The 24203-nt window shown below is 41.7% G+C and overlaps 3 protein-coding genes, 1 long non-coding RNA gene and 2 other non-coding genes across 7 annotated transcripts in view; 2 read left to right on the forward strand and 4 right to left on the reverse strand.

The window, feature by feature from the left end:
- Window positions 1–24203, forward strand: part of LOC116721371 (tumor necrosis factor receptor superfamily member 14-like) — a 1133408-nt gene that overhangs the window by 968324 nt on the left and 140881 nt on the right. The window lies entirely within an intron of this gene.
- On the reverse strand, window positions 1766–5673 carry rpl10 (ribosomal protein L10). The gene is made up of 7 exons (XM_032565295.1): window positions 5654–5673; window positions 5528–5559; window positions 4648–4706; window positions 3602–3709; window positions 2461–2599; window positions 2224–2386; window positions 1766–1980 (listed from the first exon to the last, which is right to left on the reverse strand). The coding sequence occupies exons 2-7, from the start codon at window positions 5548–5550 to the stop codon at window positions 1825–1827; spliced, it is 648 nt and encodes a 215-aa protein (XP_032421186.1). The 5' UTR covers window positions 5551–5559; window positions 5654–5673; the 3' UTR covers window positions 1766–1824.
- LOC116728801 (small nucleolar RNA SNORA70) lies at window positions 2049–2181 on the reverse strand. Its single transcript, XR_004341028.1, has one exon. It is a non-coding gene; the product is annotated as a small nucleolar RNA SNORA70 (small nucleolar RNA).
- On the reverse strand, window positions 3779–3911 carry LOC116728794 (small nucleolar RNA SNORA70). Its single transcript, XR_004341027.1, has one exon. It is a non-coding gene; the product is annotated as a small nucleolar RNA SNORA70 (small nucleolar RNA).
- Window positions 20728–21454, reverse strand: LOC116721555 (uncharacterized). Its single transcript, XR_004339626.1, has 2 exons — window positions 21255–21454; window positions 20728–20824 (listed from the first exon to the last, which is right to left on the reverse strand). It is a non-coding gene; the product is annotated as an uncharacterized LOC116721555 (long non-coding RNA).
- flna (filamin A, alpha (actin binding protein 280)) overlaps window positions 21454–24203 on the forward strand; it is a 56588-nt gene continuing 53838 nt past the window's right edge. Inside the window, exon 1 of one of the 2 annotated variants that reach the window (XM_032564266.1) lies at window positions 21454–21671. The gene's annotated coding sequence lies outside the window, so the exon portion shown is untranslated. The remainder of the gene's footprint in view (window positions 21672–24203) is intronic. The other variant, XM_032564273.1, reaches the window with a different exon arrangement.

Genomic DNA, 24203 nt, shown 5'->3' on the forward strand with positions numbered 1-24203 from the left:
ACCTGTGGATTTATTTTAAGATCACACTCTTTGATTTCTGGTTTGACAAGATGAGAAAATGACAAGAAATCAGCCAAGACATCAGGATGAGAATCGGGAGCAGCACCATTCTGGTTCAGTTCTGGGAACAATTTTCAGGTGATTTAACACCTTTTGCTCCCTCGAGTCTCTTGGAACCAATGCCCCCACATTTGGGGGGAATAGCTGGTGAGACAGAGTCACAATCCACAGTGAAATGTCCTGTACTGATATGGGCTGAAAGGTCACTCGGTGAGGAAGAAGCCTTTACTTTAACAGAAACATAGAAGGCAGACTGCAGATGCACATAGGGACAAAAATCTTCATTTCTGGAGACATGTCCTGTGGTCTGATGGAACTAAAGTGGAACAGTTGACCACTTCATAACTGTGAAGCATGGTGGCAGCATCATGTTGTGGGGCTGTTTTGCTGCAGGAGGAACTGGTGCACTTCATAAAATAGACGGAGTCACCAGGAAGGAACATGAGAATCTTACACGTAGTCCCGTCAACAGACTCCCCGGCTGAGCCGTGCATCTCTGCGGCTCCAGTCACCACAGACCCAACCGCTTTTAGAATCAAACTTGGTTGAAACTCTCTTACTACCTCCTCTCTGACCTGAGCTGGGTTCCTGTGTTTTTATGATGCTGTTTGTTCACAGCAAACCTGAGAGGCCAGGAGTACATCTGGAGCTGTGCTGATATTATATGACAAACAGATGGACTCTACTCAAATTTCTGAAGGCAACCCAAGCTAGCAATAATTTTAAAAAACAACATATAAGCCGACCTAGACCAGCAGCACGAATCAACCTGATCTGATTCGTCGCCACTGATTGGATTCACTACGATTGTAAAGATCTTCAGAGTCTCTAGAAATGAATGAAATGTAAATTAGATCCTGTGATGGAAAGAAAAACATTTTATTCATTTAATATCGTATTGTAGTAAAGATTTTTGTCATTTACTGCATTACATTTTGAATGCTTAAAACCATCCCATCTTATTCTGCCATGTAATATATGGTGGAGGCATATTTGGACCTTTAGATGATCCATTTACATGTTTTTAGAAAGGCATCTTTAAAAAAAAAAAACTACCTTTAACAGGCTAGAGGAAAATGTGAAGCCTAAAGCCTTCAGTGACTTCCTTAAAAGATCTTATTTCTCCAATGCAAAAACAGAAATGCTTCTCAAGACCTATGTAACCTCACCATGCCTTGTTTCACAAAACCACGACAACGAAGCAAGTGCAAGTTTTTAAGAGAAATTTTTACTGAAAATTCTCCGCAAAATGTGGCATTAGTAGTTTTTAATTCATCCGATTCCCACTGCCGTTTCTGCTCTTGTTCACTGGGTTCCAGTTGAGCCTTGAGGAAAAAGAACCTGTTAGGCTGTGGACACTAGAATCATTTGAGTTCCTGTAAAACTAGCTCGTCTTTGTGATGGCTACTGCTTTAACGTAGATCCTAATCTAGAATATCTGCACAGCAGTATTTTACTCTGCTCTGGACAACCTGTCTCTACTTACTACTTCAGTTTACATTGCTAATTTTTATACAATATTCTGTGAAATGTGACTCATAACAGCTTAGATCTGGTGTATTTATGTGTACACAGTTAAATATTTCAACTGAGCAAGGCACAAGTTAACAAGATTAACAAGTTTGGTTTCATTTGCACCAGTGAAATCTGTTCTATAATTCTGGATTTCGCTTTAGAAATAATAAAAAAAAAAAGAACCACAACATTCATTTTGTAGTCAAATGCATTTATTGATTTCCGGCGCACAGGAAGTGTGCAGGAGGATTAATTGGCATGAAGGGACCTCCAGTGGGACAGGGGCCCTCTGCTGGGGATGTACTTCACCCCGCAGCCGTCAGGGATCAGGCGTTTCTCGGCCATCATGTCGTCGAAGTCGCAGGCGTTGAACTTGGTGAAGCCGTACTTCTTGGAAATGTGGATCTGCAGATCAGAGTGACGATGTGTTATTACAGCTCAACGGCGAAATTAGGCAGTAAAAACGACGACGTTTTTGTCTCAGTGGTCCCTTAAAGCACTCAGCACCTCCCAGCTGAGGACATACACAACCAGAGAGTCGCTGTCTGCAGCCTTTGCACACCAGAACCACACAGCAGAGGAACCGGTCGGCTTAATAAGCTGCAGAGTTAAAATTTCCCCCTGATTCCAGTTTTCTTTCCTATTTACCTTTTGGCGTCCGGGGAACTTGAACTTGGCTCTGCGCAGAGCCTCCACCACATGCTCCTTGTTCTGAGCCTTGGTCCTCACAGACATGATGACCTGGCCGATGTGAACCCGGGCCACGGTGCCCTGCGGTTTACCGAACGCACCACGCATTCCGGTCTGGAGCCTGGGAACAACAGCAACCGTCAGACTGGAATCCTCCACACACTGAGCACAAATAAAGTGTGTGTGTGTGATCACCTATCAGCTCCGGCGCAGGACAACATTTTGTTGATGCGGATGACGTGGAAGGGATGCAGGCGCATGCGGATGTGGAAGCCATCTTTACCGCAGGTCTTCACCATGTACTTGTTAGCACAGATACGAGCCGCCTCCAGAGCTAGAGGACAGGACAGGATGGTTAATGGGCTGGGGCGCCATGACGACCAAATGGAAGTCCTATTGGATGGCTGTTTCAGTGGAGGGACGATGTTCTACAACTTATACCCAGACAGGACCTGCACCTTAACTATAGTTCACTGAAACATTTCAGACACTGAAGAGAAGTTCTGTATATCTCCATCGATGTTTCCACATATGCAACTTTCACTATTAGTGGACTGATGACAAGCTGATCCGGTTTGTAGGAATGCCACCATGAGCCTTTAAAAAGCTGAAGCTGCGGATTCAGAAGGTTTCTCAGTGGATTGGAGGAACTAAAATGGAGCTTGTGGTTGTAAACTAGCAGGCTGATTAACTTCAGTTCTGATGAAACCTACACTGAATCATTCTGCACTGACTACAGATCCAATTGTTCAACGTCTGTCTCTAAACTCATTAGCCTTCCTTCACTTTCACGATCAGCAGCTTAAGAAGGAAAAAAAACAAACTATTTTTACATTAAATTCCAAAGATGCAAGACATTCACCACAAATTCGCAGCTGAACCTAAAACCAGTTCTTAAATGGAGTTAATATTTTTACTTTGATCCACTTTTAGCAGCTTTAGTATAAAAAATAACCTCAACTTTGATACAATTTGTATTTTATTTTATTTCAGCTTGCAGTCATTGCACCGTGGCTTCTTCTGAATGAGTCAAACAACTTCACTGACATCTCCAGCATCCCCAGAATATTCCGCATGTTTAACTTTAAAAACGCTTCACCATACATCAATCATTTACACACTTGATGACATCCCAGGAGGAAGTTTTTTCAGGTTCTGCTGGAACCAAACAGGAGGGTGACCTCTGAGGACGAGAGCGGGCTAATGAAGCAACTCTGCTCTGAACAGAACAGACTTAAGTGATACACTGTAGAATTATACTTATATTTAGTACCAATGCTGTCATTAAAAAAAAAAAAAAAAACTTAAGCAGGAGAAACTACAAGAACATTCTTACCTTCTGAGGACAGCTGCTCATACTCATCAGACACCATGTGGGCGCAGAGAGGAAACTCGTCCACCTTGGCCTTCTTCCTGCCCAGGTCAAAGATCCTGATCTTAGGATCTGCAAAAAGAGAGAACAGAAGATGAAGAGCAGATCTGGGGGCGAGCCGATTTACTCCACACAGGACAGAACTGTCTCAGTGGTCCCTTAAAGCACTCAGCACCTCCCAGCTGAGGACATACACAACCAGAGAGTCGCTGTCTGCAGCCTTTGCACACCAGAACCACACAGCAGAGGAACCGGTCGGCTTAATAAGCTGCAGAACCAGCAGTGGAACGCATTGTGGTGCCACTGCAAACTGATTCTAAGGATTTCTGCACAACAAACTCTGCTTGAGGCCATGTTCATGGGATTCAGACACTGCCTTCACATTTTCATCCATATTCTATATAGTGCGTGATAAATTTGCACCTTATGAAGGATACAAGTATTGTTTCACATGATTCCTGCTGTTATACGATGTGCCTAAAAAGACAGAAATTTAGGAAAACTGAAAAGCTAATCAGACATCTTTAAATGAAGAACTTCCTGATTTAACTTGATCAAGTTTGCTCCACACTGAGCAGATGCTAGCTGTTATTCCCTGAAGCACAACTGACTGGTTGAGTAGCTATAATCTAAGTTTCAATCTAAAAAAGGAAGATTTTCCTTTATTAAGGGAAACCACTCTAGATCTTTTCAGTTTACGTAAAGCTAAATCCTTTAGCTGAAACTATTAGCATCATCTCACTCATTTAACTCAACCGAGTGAAAAACTATCAGTTCTACATCATCAGGGATTTAAAATGTTAATGGGATTGTACAGTTGTGACATCGCAACGTGTTTAAAAACTGGACGGTCAACCTGCAAAGCAAAGCAGAACCTCAGTCATGGAGAACGCCCATTAGCATGGAGCGTTCTCAGATGAAAACAGTAAAGAGAAGGTTTAAGGCTGAGCAGCAGTCATTTAGCAGGTCCTGAAACATTCTGAAGAGGAACATTAAATGTTCGTTCTCACCAGGAACACCCCTGCAGAAGCGAGACTTGGGGTAAGGCTTGTTCTTGCAGTAGCGGTAGCTGGAAGAGAGGAAACAGGTTTCTCATCAGACCTACTGTATCAGTTCAAACATATTCATTTTACTTATCCGAGCGGCTGAGCTCGTTCAAGAGGAGAATGTCAACAGAGATTTTTTTTAAAATCCATACAAACTAGGCAGTACTTGTTTTACTATTAGCTAAAATACATATTTTTAAATCCATCCCTAACAAATCATTCACATGTACAACTGATGCAGATTAATATTATTAATGCTAATAAAACTAAACATCTGGAGGATCATTCACACAAACAGATTTTCCCAGACTGTTGGCTCTGAAAACAAAAATTAGGTCAAACTGGCCTAAATAAACTTTAAAACCTTAACCAACCCGATTCATTTACTTTAAGTCAACATTTGCTTCCTCACTTTGGGAAGTTAGATTTAGGAAGGAAAATGACAGTTTTCTCATAAAATAAATTATTACATCAGAACCACTGCAATAAATGCTGTGTCACCTGATAAAATGCAGCTTCACAAACCGCATTTACCAACTCCTACAGGAACCTTAGTTTAGCATCAGTGCTAATGCTAGTATACTGATAGCTAACGTTAGCGCAAGCTAACAGTATAATTTAATATAATGAATCAGAACATTAAAGCGACTCAGCCGGGCGCCAAATGTTCCAAAAAGCTTTCAGGAGGCGTCCAGTATTTTTATCTCCGCACTAGCAGCGTGTACCGGGGCCTGCCGGTGCCCGGCTCCGTGCACATGGAGCGGACTCGGAGCAGCTGCCATTTTCCTCCGACTGACACTGAAATCGGCCTGACGCAAGAGAAAAAATCCCCCACAAGACTTACCAGCGAGCAGGTCGGCGGCCCATGGTTACAATCTGTGAAATAGTAAATAAAATCGAGTTACTTCGGTTCAATCTAGGTTAACTTTAGAGATAAATAACTTTAAAATGTGCTTTTAAACGAGCAGACCCAGAAAACGCGCTGCCACCACTCACTCACCTAATGGAGGAAAGGAAGGAGAATCTACTTCCGCTGCGTCATGACGACGGAGGTCAGAAGGGGCGGATTTAAAAAAAACCCATATATTAACAAGATCATTTTTGTAGTAATGTGTTTCTTGGCATAAATGTATTGTAAGTAACAGATTAATATAATTTTTTATTAAAAAAAAAACCCGTAAATGTATGAAATAGAATGCTGGGAAATGTAGTTTTTCAGTGGGGGGGTTTCATATAGCTTCTTAAAGGGCCCTTGTCACATCAATTTGGCATCTTTTACCAAATATTGTTTTCTACTCTTACCTAAGTAAATTCTTGGATGCCTACTTCTTATTTCGACTTGACTAACTTTTTTTGGAGTAGCACTATTCACACTTGAGTACAATTTTAGGGTGCTGATTAATCCTGTCTTTAGAAATGGGTCCGCTGAGATTTGTAGAATTGAGCTACGCTATTGATTGAGTGTGATGTGTGTGTCTTACAAAGACAGAAGGAGGAAGAAAAGCAACACAATTAAAACGATGGACAAATATGCAGCATAAACATTGGGGGTAATCTTCACCCATGCTAGGTGCCCGTTCTCTGAGTTGTTTTTCCCCTGTCATCACGAGTTTTGTCCGGATCCATGTGTCCTTAAAAGTCCCTTGAATTTGTATGTGTTTTATGAATCAACTAAATTAAACTGAATAAGAAATGTCTTACTCACTCGGGGATAAAACATTTAGACCGTCGATCACGGCAGTGTAAATAAAAGCATCACCCACTGGCCAGTATTAGAGTTTAATGGTTCTAAGAAGTGCTTCTCAAATGTTCCCAGTAGGGGGCAGCATTGAACCAGATATGAAAGCCTCTGTCGTTGGCTGCTGCTTCAGTAATTCCTAAAAGGGAGCAATGAGCTCACATCCTTCACGTCCAGTAAATGAAAAGCAAATGCTTTTTAGAAATGTGAGGAATCATTTGCTTCTCATTTTAAAATGGTCTCTGACGTCATCCTAACACACAATAACTACACATTTTACAGCTGAAGGATGTGTCTCATCATTTTTAGGGTCTTTTCATGACTTTGGACTTTTCTCCTGTCAGCAGAGGTTGATAAGAGCCGGGCGACGCAGGGCAACTTGTGAGAGACTCAAACCCAAAGCAGATTGCTCAGTCAGGAGAGGCGTTTGAACTTTGACCTCCATTCCTGCGCAGCATCATGTGAAGGTCAGCTGTCAGCTCCTTATCTTCTCTGCCCTGCTGTTTTGACTGAGTCTCCACAAATCCTTTCCTGTCTCGGGGCCCTGAAGGCCAGCAATGACGGCGACACGATGGGACAAGAACAGGGACCAAAAAAGGTCCGAGCCTCTTTCTGGGGACGGATGACGGAGGTGCTCTGATAGCGAATGGTGAATGTCTCCATGAAATCTCATGTGCTTGTTTCTGGCAATTGTTCTTAGATCATATTTTGAAAGGATGTTTAGTGCTTTAGTCTTCACATCATTTTCAGCAGTTTTTGTTACAAAAATGAACACAAGACATCCACTAAATACAGGCTGTAATTTAGCTGCAGCATAAACAATAGGATGGGTATTTAGTACCGACTGAGAATTTTGTTTCCGTTGGTTTTTCACGCCGGGTCGACCATTTTGTGACTCATGTTTAGAGATGTTTTGTTTTGGTGACTGCACTGTTACCGACAGGAGTTGTAAACACGGCGGTCAGAGCAACAAGCAAGATTCGTATCTCAGAGCAATGACTGTTCATGCTGCTTAAACCTTAACCCGAAAACAGAAACACGAGGCTCATCGTGCCAACCACACCCTCACACATACACACTCCTGAGCTGTCGCTGCAGAGCATGCTGCCTTGACTTGTGCTCATCACTTCCTGACTGATGCTCACACTACCCACAACTTCTGTGAACCAAAAGCTTCAACTTTATTATTTTAGTACTTTAATCATTTACGCAGCCTCCTCTTGTTTCTCTTCCCCAATAGTCAGGGGGATTGTTCAATTAAATTTATAATGCAGTTACACACTCTCAAACACACATTGACATTATCACTCCTCTGTCTCTGGACAGTTTTTATGATGCAGAAGGGTGTGTTAGCTAACACCCAGCGACCCGCCGGCAGAACGGAAGTGTGTTTGGGAGGAGCATGCTGTCCAAAAGAGAGGTCAAGACCAGCTTCTCATCGCTCCAGTCACTGTAATAAATTCTCTCATCTTTCAGATTTTAAAGATGACGAGCTGCTGAAACGATAAGCAGGGTTGCATGCAATGGAAAAAGTTAACGTATTATATAAGGCAGATATTTAAATATAGTAATCATCAGTGTTATATGTAGTTTAATCAAAAGAGGTGTAGGTTTAAAAAAAAAAAAAGGCAGTAGATTTGACTGCGGAAAATAAAGAACAGCCCTGACTAAGGCTTAGTCTCTGCTTACATTTTAGTCATTGCATCGTCCAAACAATCCCGCTTCCTTAGTTACCGTACTTAACGGCACAACTCTGACAGGGCCAGGTTGGTGTGGTTGTTGCTATTATAGGAAGATCCACAATGGTGATCAAGTGAAGTCGAAGGAATATAAAACCTGAAACTTTTTTATTCATATTTTGGATTTCAAGATTTGGATTAAGACGAAAAATAAGTGAGGTGGCGAGTTTTTAACTTTTCAATCAGCAAATGTCCCTATTGCGTCAGCGTAAATAGATGGAATAAATACATCATAAATAAGTTTAAATTAAAGTTTATGCTTTTATGTTCAAGATTGTGACATTTTATTCTACACCGCATTACATGTTAAAAGTGTTACATTTACTGTCATTGCTGGATCACTCTGTCTGAGCTGTTGAATTGCTCAGGTTTTACAGTATGAACTGATCCCTACAGTAACCACTAGTACCCAATAAGTCAGCTTGATGGTCAGAAACGGACCAGCAACTGGTACACAGCAACATCACTTCTCCACTGAGTGTCATGTTTTCTGAGTCAATACCTTGGAATGAGCATGGTTAAAGATTATTAGCCAGTATGACAGAAAACTGACATGAGGACAGAACAAAACACAGAGTGATGGAAGGAAGGCGAATAAAGAACACAGAGCTGAGCTACACACAAAGGAAACAACAACAGCAGGGTGAAAAAAGACTAGTATTGATTTAAGAGAATATACTAAAATAAAAGGAGAACAGAACACAAATTATAACTAAGAAACTAAACATAAAGGAATAATATTTTGAACATAGCAAGACCATTCTATCAATAATGAACAACTCTGAAGTATAGGCGTGGGGACAAGGAAACGACAGTAGTGAGACAGGTGGTGATGGAGGAGGATGGAGCTGTGGCTGAGGCTCTGACCTGATGCTCACTGTGGCAAAGGAAGAGCAGGGCGGCACATACAGGTTATGCGGGGCAAGGCGGGACCCCTGGTGGGGGGTTAACCTGAAGAGCTGTTTGGCCCGAGGAGGAGAATGTCTACTGGTAGATATTTAGACCGTACCTGGGCGGAACCAACACCAGCTTCGTTCCCCAGATGACTTACCCTCAATCCATGTCCTCCAGCAGCAATGGAGAAGCACTATCTACTGATAAACTAAGGCAATGTTCTCTGGCACTGGCATGTGCAACATTTCTGTTCAGTTCTAGAGTGTTTGTCTCTTTCATCAGACAGCTTCAGGAAAATGTATTCGTCTAATCGACTGAATGTTTTCCAGAAACATAAAAAGAAAAAAACAATCTGGAGCCATTTTCATGTAAACTGACAATTGTCCTTCTGTAAAAGTTCCCACAACGTCATCAATGTCAAGTCTACCGATTGTAATAGTTACTGACGAGGTTTCTCACAAACCGAGCAGGTATAAAGTCTTTCCAGCCATGCCTGGTTTTCAAGGTTTCCACAACTGGAATATTTCTTCATTCTCATCTAATTATTTTTCGTTTGAATAGTAGCACACTATTCCTTTTGAATAGTGTGCTACTACTTTTGAATAGTAGCACACTAAATGTATGTGTACTAGTTTGTACTTCAGAATAATGCAACCTTTCCCTCTGCCTGGGCTACAATGTTTGGAAACTATGGTGGCCAGCTGGTACATCAGGAAACAATGGCTGTTAAGTATTTTGGGACAGGAAATGAAGTCATTCAGAGACACAAACAGAAAATAAAAAAATAGAGTAATAAGAATGGTGGATGTTTTCCAAGTAAGAGCACATTTCCTGGAAGACGCATGATGGCACACAGCTCTCTCTTCAGGAGCTCCGTCGGATTGTGTAACATCAGGACTGGATTTGCTGACTTAGGCCTTCTGTGTCCAAACTGTTGTCTGGGAAGTGAAATCGACGTATCGCCATGGAGACTGAGCTCCAGAAAAACAAAACACTCCAATCTGACTCATCCCTTCTTGGCATCATACTTATCATTTATCTGTTTGCTCTGTTGACATTCCTGCTCCTTTGTTCAATAAATCGACCTCCGGTATCAGTGAAATCTGAAAGGAAGGAATGGCTTGAGGACAGGCCGAGTCCATGTGAAATGACTGCCTTGCCTTTTTCTGCATGTTTAGCAATATTTCCAGGCAATCTGCGGAGCCTAAAGTTGCTTCAGCAGGTAAACGCCACAGTCAGCTGTGGCGTTTCGTTGTGCTCATCAGCCTTTCACACACATACTTTGCGTCTGGATAAACAGACTCAGTAAAGTTCTGAAACAAAGAGAATAAAAACAGCCGTAAAAAGATTAAAGAAGTTATCAAAACTTGTTCTTTCAATACGTTTTTGTACGAAATGAATCTGCAAATATTGCACTTTTTGTTTTTTCACTTTTACTGCTCCGAGTCTTTTAAATATCTAATAAATCTCATAACTGCGCCGCTTGCCATGCCTGTATCTTTGCTCGTCTTGTCTCTGCAGGTCTGTCTGTCAGACTCAAATGCTTCAGTGATGAGATCATATGATGTCATGCAGTTCACCCAGGAGCAGCCTGGCTTAAGCCCCATGTGGGGATGAGTGTGAATGTGTGTGCAGATCAAAACCTGCAATTAAAATCGGCTCGTTTCAGGATTGCATCTTGCAGACCTTCACAAAAAATTCCTAAAGGAAATATGGGTCAAAAGTATATAAAAACCATTGATTATTTCCTGCTTTGAAACTCTAAATAGGATACAGCAATTACGTTCAAAAGTTACATGACCAAATGTGTGCAATGCAAGTGTTATCATTTCCACTAGAATCAAAATGTACATTTTCAAAGCTGTAAAAATGCAATGGACTGCCTCTCTGAACCCAACATGCCCGAGGTTACTCAGCAGAGTTAACCTCAGGGACCCATAATTGCCAGAGAGCAACCCCAGCTGCAGATATGTACAAGCACTTTTGTGCATTTAAATCCCAGTACATCAGTCAAACACGTAGAACTGCCCAACCTCTGTTAATAAGCAGGTTGTTGCAGATCCTCGTTGCGTCCAATACGAGGTGAAACGGTAAGATGAGCTCTGGTTTTCAAGCTTGCATCTTGAACAGAGTTGTTAAATAAAGTGCAGGATAAGCAAAGGACCAAACATGATTAAATGACGGAGCAGCAAAAGCGTTCCCAAGCAGAAGTCCAGTTTACGGTTGGAGTAATAATAAGTTTCAGACCGCTGAAGCTCAGAGACGACAATAAGGGTGTTAATCAGGCGAGTACCAAAACGGCAAAACGTAACCTCGAGAAAACCTCAAAGCTCCAAAGCACAGATAACGGTTTAGAAGATGACTTGAACTCTATGGGCTCCTCCTCTCTCGTGCCTTGTTCTAGGGGCTTAGATTATCCTGATCTATCTCTGTACAGTAGTAATGCTGCTATAGACTTCGACTGCTGGAACACAAACTGACCACTTTTCCTTACATTCTTGTTTTGCTACTCTCCAATTTGCATTGTTATTATTATTTTCTCTCCATAGATACACCTGGTCTGGCGTTCCGTTTGACTGTGATTTCTTCCTGGAGGAAGACATTGGCTGATATAATGCTTCTAACTACTAAACTTCTCCTGCTATTAAGTTTCTACTTTTCATTAACGTAGAAGGTACTCCTGGATCAGTTCTTCTGGGGGTTTTTTTTGTGTGTGTGTCTCTGCCCTGTCTTTTCAATCTCCAGTCGGTTGTTGCAGGCAACCGCATGTACTGAGCAGGTTCTGGTTCTGCTGGAGGTTTCTTCCAATATGCATGCTTTGTATGAGGGATTGCTGTAAAGTTAAGGACACAATTCCAGTGATTGTCTACTGGTGCTGCGTTGTTCAGGAGGAGAGAATGCTGCACGTCAATGACTTGATGCTCTGCTGGGTTTCCTTGGATACAGAAATATTTAATCCCTTAACCGTCACTCCTAAAATGGTACATGCCAGACATTGGTTCTGACATGGAAGCATTTGAATAGTGAGTTATGAGGACATTGTTATGTGTCCTTATAACAGTTAAGAGCTGCTATGTTGAATGTAAACTTGGATGAATTGGAATGTATGAGTGATTGAACTGAAATGATTGTTTTTTTTATATAAAGTGTCTCGAGATGACATGGTGTGAATTTCAAACTGAACTGAAATAAACCGAATAAAATGCTGGACTTTAAAAAAATACATCAATACGAGGACAAAAGAGGAAATTGATTATGGGGTCAGGAGATGCTCCTGAAATATGTTACCATTACTGTTTCCATGTGGGTCAGGAGATAAAGATTTGTTTACGGCTCTAATCTGATGAGAATTGCAGTGAACAATTTGTCCCACAAGGAAAACGCAATTGTGATGTAAATCATTTTCACTGTGAAGTGTGGGAGTGGCAGAATGATGTAGGGGGGACAAGAACCAATATTGACAACCTGAACCAGAAACCCTGAAAATGGTAAATACAGGCAATTTGTGATAAAACTGCTCTAGTCCTTCACAAACACAAGGTTTGTTTAGAAACAGCAATGAACCAGATGATCCTTCAAAAATGAATCTGTCTGAGGAAATACGAGCTAGTCTTACATGTGTGTCATGCAAACACATTATTGCTTTAAAAGAAACAGTGCGCTTCGCTCAAAGCCCAAATTTACACAGTACAGAGGTGAGTATCCAGAGATAACCCGAGTCCTTGAAGCAGCCCTGCATTTTTTTAGATATTTCTCAGCTCTAACACACAGGAATACATTATCGGTGAGCTTGCCATCATGGGAGTGTTTTGATCACCAAACAGTTTTATATTTAGTGTATATTTATTTAATATTTAGTGTATCTCCTGTTCTTATTTCCCCCAATTCAACAACGACTACATCTGTATTTAAAAGTGATCACAAGCGAGGGGCGAACCAATGCTTGAGATGTCAACTACTCGGAGACAGGGAGGTGCTAGCATTATAAAAGCAGGGTTAAAAGCTGACAGGAAAGCTAAGCAACAAATAGAAGTTTGTGGTGTGTAGAGGACCTCCAGGACCTTACACGGTCTGGCTTTGTCCTCTCAAACTTAAAATGGTTTCAGATTTCAAACACCCCAGCACACGGACAAGGAATGCATCATTTTTGAAATACTTTCAGCCGCAGAGCATCTTGGTTGATGTCACTATTTGTTTCTTCAGACATCTGTTTTCACTGAATCCGGTCGAGACGGAGCAGGAGAGGACGGCTGTCATCGATTGTTTCACGAGACGAGTCTGAACGGTGAGAAGAAAGATTGCACAGGTGTGTGTGTGTGTGTGTGTATGCTGGCTTTTTCTTCAGCATTGACGCGTTGCCATGATGAACTGTAAGTCAGCCGGGTGAGCAACAGCAGCATTAGACACTCAACTAAACACTGACGAGGCAGTGAGCCAATGCTGGGTTTGGATCAGCTCCCAAAACACGACTGCGTCTGACCTTGAAGTGACTGTAGGAGAGTTTCCGGGAGTGCGACCTTACCGATATGTGGATCCACACTTAACAGAGCTTTTGTGCTTATGCATGAAATGACATCGGTGAAAAAAAAACAAAAAAACAAAACAAACAAAAAAAAACTCAGAGCATTTAACACAAGAGAGAAAAAAAGATGGTAGATAGTGGGAGGAAGGGAGGGAGAATGGAAGATCAGTCAGTCAGAGCAAGAAAATTCCTCCCTCCTTATATGGACAAGACAATCTGAGCCCATTTTTACTTTACACAGAGACATAGTTCACCAAACTCTTATGCCTCTGATCAGAGTGTAGGAATCTCTAGAATTGTTCAATTAGATGTGCTTGTAGCAGTTAAAGCTCCGCCTGACCCAACCAGAACCCATCTCGCTCTGAATCCTGTAAGCCTCTGTTTGTTTGCTCTTTCCCTTCCTTTGCTTTGTTTGGCCTGGTCATCATTTCTTGCAGAAGTCGACTCAGTTTAAACGAAGGGAAAAGAAAACCTGACAGGAACTCTGGTCGCAAGGGAATTCAGCAGTTCGCAGTCAGAGCAACAGAAAAACTAAGGAGGGTACGGGTACTGGGGGTTGTGGTGTGGGGGGTGTTAGTAGAGGTCTGAAGGGTGGGAAGGGGGTGAGGAGGGGGGAGGCAAAGGCAGTCTGAACTAGAGAAACAATGTTGAAGAGAGGAGGCAAAGAAAGAGAAGCCAGGAAGGCAGAGGAAGGGAGAGCTTACCTTAAAAGGCTGTGTTTGGAGATGGAGAAGGGCGTGAGAGTGTTTAAATGTGTGTGCGCGCGTGCGAGTGTGTGTTACTAGGTTGTTAAATGTCCCCGTGCTGGAGTGGATTTGGGAGGTTTATTGTGGACAAAACTTCATGGGGGTTCAGTTTCATGGGTGATATAGGGTGCAAGATTGTAAGGTGTGTGTGTGTGCGCGCGTATCTGCGTGTGTGTGCGTGTGTGTCAAAATGGTCAGCAGAGTGAAGGATGTTGCTGCAGCCTGCATCTAGATCTAACATCCTTGTGGGATGCACAAAGCGCAAACATTTAGCACAAAAACTGACAGAATGGCGGTCGCCCTGTAACTGAGCCGATTACAGGAACACACACACAGACACACTCGGCCTCCTGTTCTCATTAGCCAACAGGAACTGAAGGTCTGGGAAGAGAGCCAGGTCTCCCTGAATCTTTCCTTCTCCGTGTGTCAGCCCTGCTCTGCTGCCGCCTGACTGACTTTCTTAATATGGCCAGACGAGGAGCGTGAGGAGACAGACAGGGCTGGATGTTGGACAGCAAATTGTCCCCGAGCTCATTGGTCCTCAACTCCCCACTGCGCTGGTCAAATGAGTCGTAAAGTGAGTGTTTGTTTAAAATAAGCAAGAACCAAGGAGGAGGGCTGGCACCAAGAAAAGAGGCTGAAAGGTTTACATAATTAAAGGTTTATTTTAATTTGGTAAAACCCAAACTACTGCGGGGTTTTCTGCCGAGACTGAAGCTCTCTGCAACAGGCTAGAGTTGCAACCTTCTGGATTGTAATGCTTGTTTCTGAATGGCCTGTGATTCTCCAATTATTTATTAAATGAATGCATAAATATCATCATGAAATTGTTATTACCATCACCCAACACAAAATATGGCATGTGCAATAATTAGTGCCCTAAGCCAGATGCAGTGCTTTTAGGTGTCATGAGATCTCTTTGCTGCCTGAACTCCATAATCATTTTATGGGACAAACTGTGAAGAACTAGAATAAAACAGAAATATCCCCTGTTGTTCCTCAGAGCGGAAATTCAGGTGTAGCAGCAGCAAAGTGACAGGCAATCCAAGCATACAGAGTTACACAAAAATAAATCAATAAAAAAGCAGAAGTAAGAATGGCCCACTGTGCAGAAAAGGCAAATTTATGTAAAAAAAAAATACATAGATTACAGATACATAAAATAAAATACTCTAATCCAAAAGAAATGTGGGACTGAGAAGGATCATTTTCAAATTATACAAAATGTGCACGTGTGTTGGTGCAATAAAATTTTTTTTTTAAAAACACCAACAACTAATTTCATTGAAAATAAAATTTTGCAACAAACAACAGATACCAGCAGGGATGTAAACTCTTGAGTTTGTTGGAGCAGTGATGGTTACAGAATCGGCTGGGAGGAAGGACCTGAGGCAACGTCCCAGTGTGCAGCTGGTTTGCAGGGGACGGGAGACAGATTTGTTCTTTTTATTCAAAAAAAAAAATACAAATAAATATCTTCAGCAACATTGTTTTTGGGGACTATGTAGAATTCTGAACTCCAAGAGAGGAGCAGGCAAACATCCAACATTCAATAACCTCCCTGGGCAGAGAGCATCCCTAAGAGCCGCTGCTGGCGAGCCTGAGATGAAGACGAAAGCAGAAGCCCGAGTGGTTCTAAGAAAGTAAACAGTCTCTGACCCGAAAGTGAAGGTACTCCCCGTCCTCTCATGTGATAAGGCTGTTTTTCTGGCACCCAACATTCAGCCATTCCTCTATTGGGTTCCCACTGAATTCGGACTGTGAATTCGGTCACGCTTTCCTTTAGAAATCCAAATTTTGCACCTTTCACGAAACAAAAGAGAGAGAGAGCGAGGGGGAGGAGAGAGAGAGAGAAATGGAGAACGTTTATCTTTAAACATAAACACAAACTGAATACCAAACCTTTAAAATTCCCTTTGACTGGTTTTTGTCTGGGCTGCACAGTGGCGCAGTTGGTAGAGCTGTTGCCTTGAAGGTACTGGGTTCGATTCCCGGCCCGGGGTCTTTCTGCATGGAGTTTGCATGTTCTCCCTGTGCATGTGTGGGTTCTCTCCGGGTTCTCCGGCTTCCTCTTACAGTCCTAAAACATGACTGTTAGGTTAATTGGTCTTTCTAAATTCTCCCTATAGTGTGAGTGTGTGTGTACATGGTTGTGTTTCTCTGTCTGTCTCTGTGTTGCCCTGCGACAGACTGGCGACCTGTCCAGGGTGACCCGCCTCTTGCCCGGAACGTTAGCTGGAGATAAACACCAGCACCTCCTGACCTCACTAGGGACAAGGGTGTAAAGTGGATGGATGGATGGATGGTTCATATCTGTTCCTGTCCTCTTATTTGTCACATAAGTGTAATTATTAATATGTTTTAATAATTACATTTTAGTGACTAGATCTACTGAGATAGGATGAGAATGGCTGTGATTTTGAGAATCCAATTTTTTTTTCATAAAATACTATATTTTCTTATTCTTTTTCATGCAATTTATGCTCCCTGAAAAAGAACATATAACTCAGAAAGAAATAAGTCTTTGATAGACATATAGAATACCACATATACACAGTGATATATATATAGGTTATTCAATAAGTCTGATATAATTTGCGGCTGCATTCTGTGAATTTTTCATCATTCTTGTTTTAATCACACAAAGTATTTCTGTATGGATGCTAATAATCTTCTCATCATATCTGAGATTATAAGAAAGGTGTTTCTGTCTTTTAACGAAATCAGACTTCTGTGTTTTGCATCTCAATAACTAATACAAATAAAATCTGCATCGACAAACTGTCCTCTGGAAGGAAACTGCACTACTTATTGGTCTTTTAAAAACAAAGCGTCAAACATTCGGGGAAAACGATGCGCTTTCTGATTGATTCAAGGTTAAGTTTTTACCAGTTAACATTAAATAATTTATGTTACACATTATAACCAACCAAGATGGGAAAGTTTCTTCTTTTTTTTTTTTACTTTTTGGGTGAAATGTTTGACAGATTAATACATAAATGTAGGCTTAATGAAAAGCATGTTTAATACCTGTTTAAAGGTTGTTACTTAAAAAGAGTATTTCTGTTTGACAAAAAGCCTAATCAAGACATATTCTGATTTATTGAATATTATCTCATTACTGGATATTAACACATTCAAAAGTCAGATTTTGTCAATGTTTTATGATCAAAATAATGTCCTGATATCATTTCCAAACTACTAGATGTAAAAGAGCAAATGTGCCATCAGTAATGCAGTCAGACAGATTACATTCTCAAATGTCTTTGGAATCCAAACATCTTTGTGGACTGATGAGCTGCTGCAGGCGGGAGCCTGAACTCCTGCAGCTCCAGCACAGCAGCAGATACGTCTCTCAGCAGAGAGATAACAGAAACAAACCTGACAGCAGTCTAATGTGAACATTTAGATGATTTATTTTACTAATATAGTCACACTTCTGTCAGCCACCTTAGGACTTCAGTCATCACTTTGTAACCTTGTTATGGTTTGGTGGTTAATATACTGAGGTAGTTTAATTTAGTTTCACTTAGTTTCTGTTTCTTGGTTCTTTGTCTTTGGTGTTTTTACTCTGCCTGACTTTGTGTTGGATTTTGCTTGGCTCCTACAGTTTTCTGGATGATGTGTGTTAGTTTTGGTGCAACTCACCACCCGAGTTTTCTGCCCTCAGTTCTTCCTTGTCCTCAGCGGCAGAAACGCCCCGTTGCTTCAGCTCACTGATCCTGGTCCCAGTAATCACCGTCTTCGGCTTTATAATGGTGATGATTTGAGACACTCAAGATCAGGGGACTTAACAACCGTGTCTGCTGAGGGATCATAAGCCACAGGATGAGTAAAACCAATTAAAACCATGTGAAACCAAAGTCACATGGGCAGCAGGTTGAAGGGGTGGGTTCCAGGTTTGACCTGCGTGGTGAGAGGTGAAGGAGTGGCTGGGTCAGGGGGGCTCGGCACCCTGCGTCTCTGCCTCTGTCTCTTTGACGTGGGGGGCCTTCCGTTCTCTCTCCCATAGTTCATCCAAAGCCAAGCAGTCAATATGTTGTTATGTGGTTGAAATTCAAACACACCTTCCTTCAAAACATGGCGCAGACAACTTGGGAGACGCCCTCCCACTCTAGAATGCGTCACCCCCCCTACCAGCCAGAGTCCACGATCCCTGCCTGCATCCTCTGTTTTCCTTTTACAAACGGTCGTGGGGGGAGCGCCACACCTTTCTGCAGACAGCCTCCTCCTTGGACAACAGCGTTTATAGTTTCCATCCCGGAGTTTTTAGCCAATGGACAGCCTCAAGTTGATCGTTTCATTCTCATATATGTCAAAAAAGTATATGTACTTTTTTCATATGCCCACTCAGGGTAAACATAATCATTTCTATGCATACAATCATCCATTCACACACACACACGCCGACATGTATATACACCAAATGAAGTTCATGTAAGCCCAGATGAATATTACATCACCGTGCCTAGCTTGGTTCTGAATGCAGTCTTGATTTTAATAAAGTCAGTTATTCCATCTTCAGATCTTTTTTTTGTACAGTAAATCTGCCTTGGCACATCCAGGCAAACATCTTCTCCACAATATGCCTAAAAAGCAAAGACACATGGGCTATGTTTCAGTTCCACTCCTCTATAAAGTGAAAGTCATGCAATTTAAAATATTCTCCGTTTCTATGATAAATGAATTTGATTTGGACAGCGGTCCAGCAGCTTCTTTCAGCCAAAGAGAAAACGATGCAGTCAGATGTAAGGGCTGCGAAGCCCAACATGGAGATCTGCCTCCTACACCTGACGTCCATCCAGAGATAGCACATTTTCCATGGGATATATCACACACACACCCAGGTCTGAAGCCAACATGACTCGTACAACACACACAGTGTTAGTTCGAACGTCTCAAAGGGGAAAAACTCATCCTGTGGCCGACATCAGTCAGCTGCTGCCTGAGTCAGTCTGATTAATGCGTTTTCTGACTCCAGAACTATGCAGCAGTTCACTGCACTTGTGGTAAGAGCTGCTGTATTATTAAAGGAGTGTGTGTGTTGCAGGTGCAAAGAGGTCGAGGTGTAAATGGTGGCTCGAGGTGTAAATCTGTTACCTACGCAGAACAATGCCCAAGTGTTTCTTTGTTTTTTTCTCAAATTTCTTTTTGCAGTCCATTCTGTATTGTTTCAACTAATTTCCTTGTTCAACAAGTTGTTTTACGGTACTCCATTAATGTCAAAACGTTGTGTGGTTTTTTTTTGGTTGACCTAAGATGCTCAATAAAACTATTGAAACCCCCCCCCCCCCCATCTCTCAGAGTTCTTTTCTACTGAGCAGTGACTCACATACTACAACTGGACCTATTGGGCTTAAACTATCATGTGGCCATCAATGTGTTGGCCACAATTACCTTAGCATCAGTCTCGTCAAACCATGTAGGATCTGGATTTCCGCCCCTAAAATGTACAACTCTGGCAGCGATTTTTGAAGGATAAAAATTGAGACGAAGCAAGTCGTGTTTTGCAGCACGTCTTATTAAAATCTTTTAAGCTGGGCATTTCCACAACACTGACAGGAGGCGTGTTTTTGGTGACATATTTTATTACTGCATCTGTGATTTCCCTCCAGCTCCATCCTTTTACTGTCAGATGGCTTTGGCAAACAAAGACCCCGGTGTCATCCGCTTCCCGGCTGGTTTATTTCACGTTTTCTTTGATGTGTGGGGAGACGTTTACAGCAGCCTTCGTTGTCTAGGGGGATTGCTTTTCAGGTGGTTGAGTAAATTTGCGGTACTGCTACCTTTTGCAGCAAAAGGCTTTAAACAGATTTTGCAAATTGCTGCATTTTGTGTCACGTCCCTCTTGTGAAATCCAAACCGCTTTCAGATTGTCGATCCAGTGCTGTTTCTCTTAGGAGCTAGCTTGTCTAGGCCCTCTTCAGTTAAAGCTGCAGTACGTAACTTTTACAAAAATATGTTTGTTTGTTTGTTTTTTTTTCATAATGGTATAAAGTGGTCACCATGTTGTGATGGTGTGGAATAACACAGATAATCTCTGAAAAAAAAAATATATATATATATATATCAAGCTCCTCCACATCCAATAGTGCTACTATTGCTATCTGAGAATATGCCAGAGTGAGGCTCTTAACATTTTCAATCATGCTCATGTTTGTGCTGCTTAACTGTCACTGGACATACTTTGCTTAGTAGGAGTAAAAAATATTTTGAAAAGCGTTTCTCCTGCTTAAATTTGGTATTTGGTAAATATGTTCTTTAATTTTAATATCTTTTTATTATTATTATTATTATTTTCAGTCCTCAAAATGCCAAACTTTGCACAAAATGTTGTATTTTTTGACATCATTTGAAATAATTAAATCCGACCTCGTGCTTACAGTCACATGAGTAGCCTTTTAAAAGCAAATACTTTATTTTTTATTGTTAGTTGGGTGAAAATGTGTTGAAGTCGTGCTACTTTTCCCTCGGATCAGGTCCCGGCTTCGCACAGATCCTCCTGGAAAGATTATGACAAAAAGGTTAGAACAGGTCTGGTGTCTTTGTGTTGAGATTACAGCAGGCAGGTCAGTTTATAAAGACATTTTAAGAGCTTCCTGTTGTGATCTCTCTTTCTTTAGCTTTGTTCACCCACCAACGCCCCTTTATCCCCCATCTAGATTGATCAACTGTACAAAAAAAGGGGAGGGGGGCATCTTGAGGCTGAGCATTCTTTTTGCCTGATCCAATGCTCAGATGGAGAGCAGCCTTCCTTCACACAAGCCCATGTTGAGTCACAGCAGAGGGACACACACAGCTCCCCACTTTCTGTCTGAACCACAGGCGATGACAGGAAAGAGACCGGGGCTGCAGAGAGATGAGGGGATCTGCTCATGCACACACACCCCGGGGTACAGTAAAGATGGGGTAGATGGTAGATGACATCATACCTTGAAAATCCCGGAGGCGCGGTCATTACATCACCTTGTGAAAAAAAAAAAAGAGAGAGAGAGACAGTAAAAGAGAGACGGAGTTAGAGACACCCCCACCTCCTCTGATCTTTCACCCGTTTACCAATTAAGGCTCTCACGGTGGAACCCAGAGAGAGAGAGAGGGAGGGAGAGAGATCGACAGAGAGGCGGAGGTAGAAAAGAGCAAAAGAGCGGACGGACTATCTCTTTCTCTTCCGTTACACCAACAGTTCAGACCGTTTCCCCAATCAGGACTGCGCGTGGGGAGGAGGTCCGGGACCCCCACGCACACGCACACACACACACCCTGTGTGACCGCAGTGACTGCAGCGCGCCCTGACTGAGCGGACAGCGGAGAGACCCACGCAGATCAACACGCAGGTGAACGGTCCACAGGTGAGTCTGGCTCTTCCACGCGCGCCGGGATCTGCTGCTCCCCGGCTGCTCTGATGGAGGTGTATGTGTGTGTGTGTGTGTGTGTGTGTCGCTGCGTCTGGATCAGTTCTACCCGAGGTTCTGCTGGTCCCAAGCACGGGGCAGCTGGAGCGGTCAGGCTCCATCTCCAACTATCTATTGTTATTTATTAACTGGTTGATTGGGATTTTCATGTGCTGCTACGCACAGCAGTTTCCCCCCGGAGTCAGAATTAGGGGCTCCGCACCAAATAAGGAAACACCGTCCCTCACTCCTGTGTTAAAGGAGGGGTTCCAAGTAGTGGTCACTTGCGCCCTCCGCCGCTGGGAGCGGGCCCTACACGGAGCAGGAGGGCCACCTGGTGCCTGTTCGGGAGGAACGGTGAAGGCTCCAGGAACCAAGCCATTCTAAAGTCCCTGCTTCGAAATAAGGATGTTTTTATCCATTATTATTATTATTATTATTATTATTATTATTATTATTATTATTATTATTATTATTATTATTTGGTCCATCTGACAGCTAATTAATTGGAGTCACAATGCAACTAATGTTCTTTTACGAAACATAAGTAAAAGAACATTCTTAGCAGTTACACTCATTCAGTATGACTTTAACCAATTACCAGTCCAATCTAAAAATACTCCATTAAAGGCAGTCTTGTTTATTTCTATTTTAACACGTGTCTCTTAAAGTTGTTCACCATTTGTCTTCTTCATTTCTCCACTCTGGTCAGTGTCAGCTAATGCCATTTTAGGGCAGTTAATTTATACATGAAATTTTGTGCCTTGTTTAGCAGAGTCCAAACGAGACTGAGGGCTTTCTGTGTGAAGTGTTCATCTTAGATTAGCTACTCCAGAAAAGCCCAACAAAGCATGTTAGATGAAGTGGTGTGAGTGTGTGTGTCTCTGTGTGTGTGTGAAAGATTGTCTATCCTGTGTGTGTTTGTGTTGGGCCTGGAGTTAAATCCCAGTCTGTTCAGGGTTTACTCCTCCTCTCACCCACTGGCTACTAGAGATACAGGCAAAAAACCCCACAAAACCTTGAATAGGAGTAATAAGGCTCAGACATGCAGAAGCAATGGATGGATGGGTGGATGCAATACAAATCGACAAACCAAATGCCCTGCATTCATAACTAATAGTTGTTCCATCAACAGATTCTCCCACCTGAGCCATGGGTGTCTGCAGATCCCCCAGAGTTACACTGGGCCTCTTGGTTGCTTCTTTTATAGTTTTTTTTATTGCGTCTTGTCAGCGTATTTGTACTGGCAGGTTTTGGTAGGTCTGCAGGTGTCATGTTCTCTCCGTTTCTTAGATGATAATGAATGAAATATTTTGAATATTGTTGTTGCTATATGACAAAATTTGAAACAGTTCAAAGTAGGAAACAGTTTAGGGTTCAGTAAATCATTTATAGATGATTAAACAAACAATGCCATCCCAAATTTTCAATTTCAGTACTACAGTAACAATTTGAAATAATTTCAACCAAAGTTTGAATCTCATGTGACAAAAAGTATAAAGAGCAAATCTCACTATTATCCATCATCAGCTATATGTCTCCCCAAAATATATGTTTTATTGCATTTTTAAATTTTTTTATATTTTGGTTTTATTTTAAGTCTTGAGTCAAACTATGCAATTCCAAAACTAAAACAAAACTGAACACAATGCTCCACACACAAATAATTATGCAGATTTTTTTTTTTTATTGATCTTTCCCAAGCTGCAGATTTTTTTATTTATTTTTTTATTTTTTGCTATTTTCATCTTTACATGTATTTTTAACGTTTGTGGCTTACGATTACCCCTAGAAATGGGTGCAATACTAATAGTGATCCGTATTTCTGTATCCCTTGGTGCATTCAATTACCAGTTTAAAAAGCAGTTAGGCTAGCTATGCAAAGCTAGGGCAGCTAGGTTGGACTAACCTAGCTTGTTCTAAACATTTTTGACATGCTATAAATGTGATAAAACAACCTGTAGTTCAACCAGTTTGAGTAAATTCCTCTGGACCTTTCAAACCCTGAAAGCTCAACTCATCTATCTAAAGAAAGTGCAAGAATTGATTAACTTGTCTCTGATTAATCATATATTTTAACACTGTGATAATGCTAATATACCAGACTGGCTAGGAACAACATGTGTTCATTTAACTTTACTTGGAATGACATAGCTTTGGATGGTTTTGCTTTGTGTTTCACACTTTTTGCATTTCTTGTACTTTGTGTTTCGGTTTTCCAGATTTAGAAGATCAACCTCTTTGAATCATTCTCACCTGGTCTCCAGTCTGCTAACCCCCCTCATAATTACCAAAAACCTCTAATGCTAGTGTAGCTAGTGCTGTCAGTTTGAGACCCGTGCATTCCCTAGTTTGGGCTTTTGAAGTTTTTAGTGAAGGGATTTTGCATTTAAACCTCCCTGTCCACAAATGGGCCCGAACTTTAAAATCTAAAATGTTGTCACTTTGTTTACTTTTTTTAAGAGGCATCCAGTCTTGACATTTCAGGCA

Source organism: Xiphophorus hellerii, chromosome 1 (genome assembly GCF_003331165.1).
Source record: "Xiphophorus hellerii strain 12219 chromosome 1, Xiphophorus_hellerii-4.1, whole genome shotgun sequence".
NCBI classification, from domain to species: domain Eukaryota; kingdom Metazoa; phylum Chordata; class Actinopteri; order Cyprinodontiformes; family Poeciliidae; genus Xiphophorus; species Xiphophorus hellerii.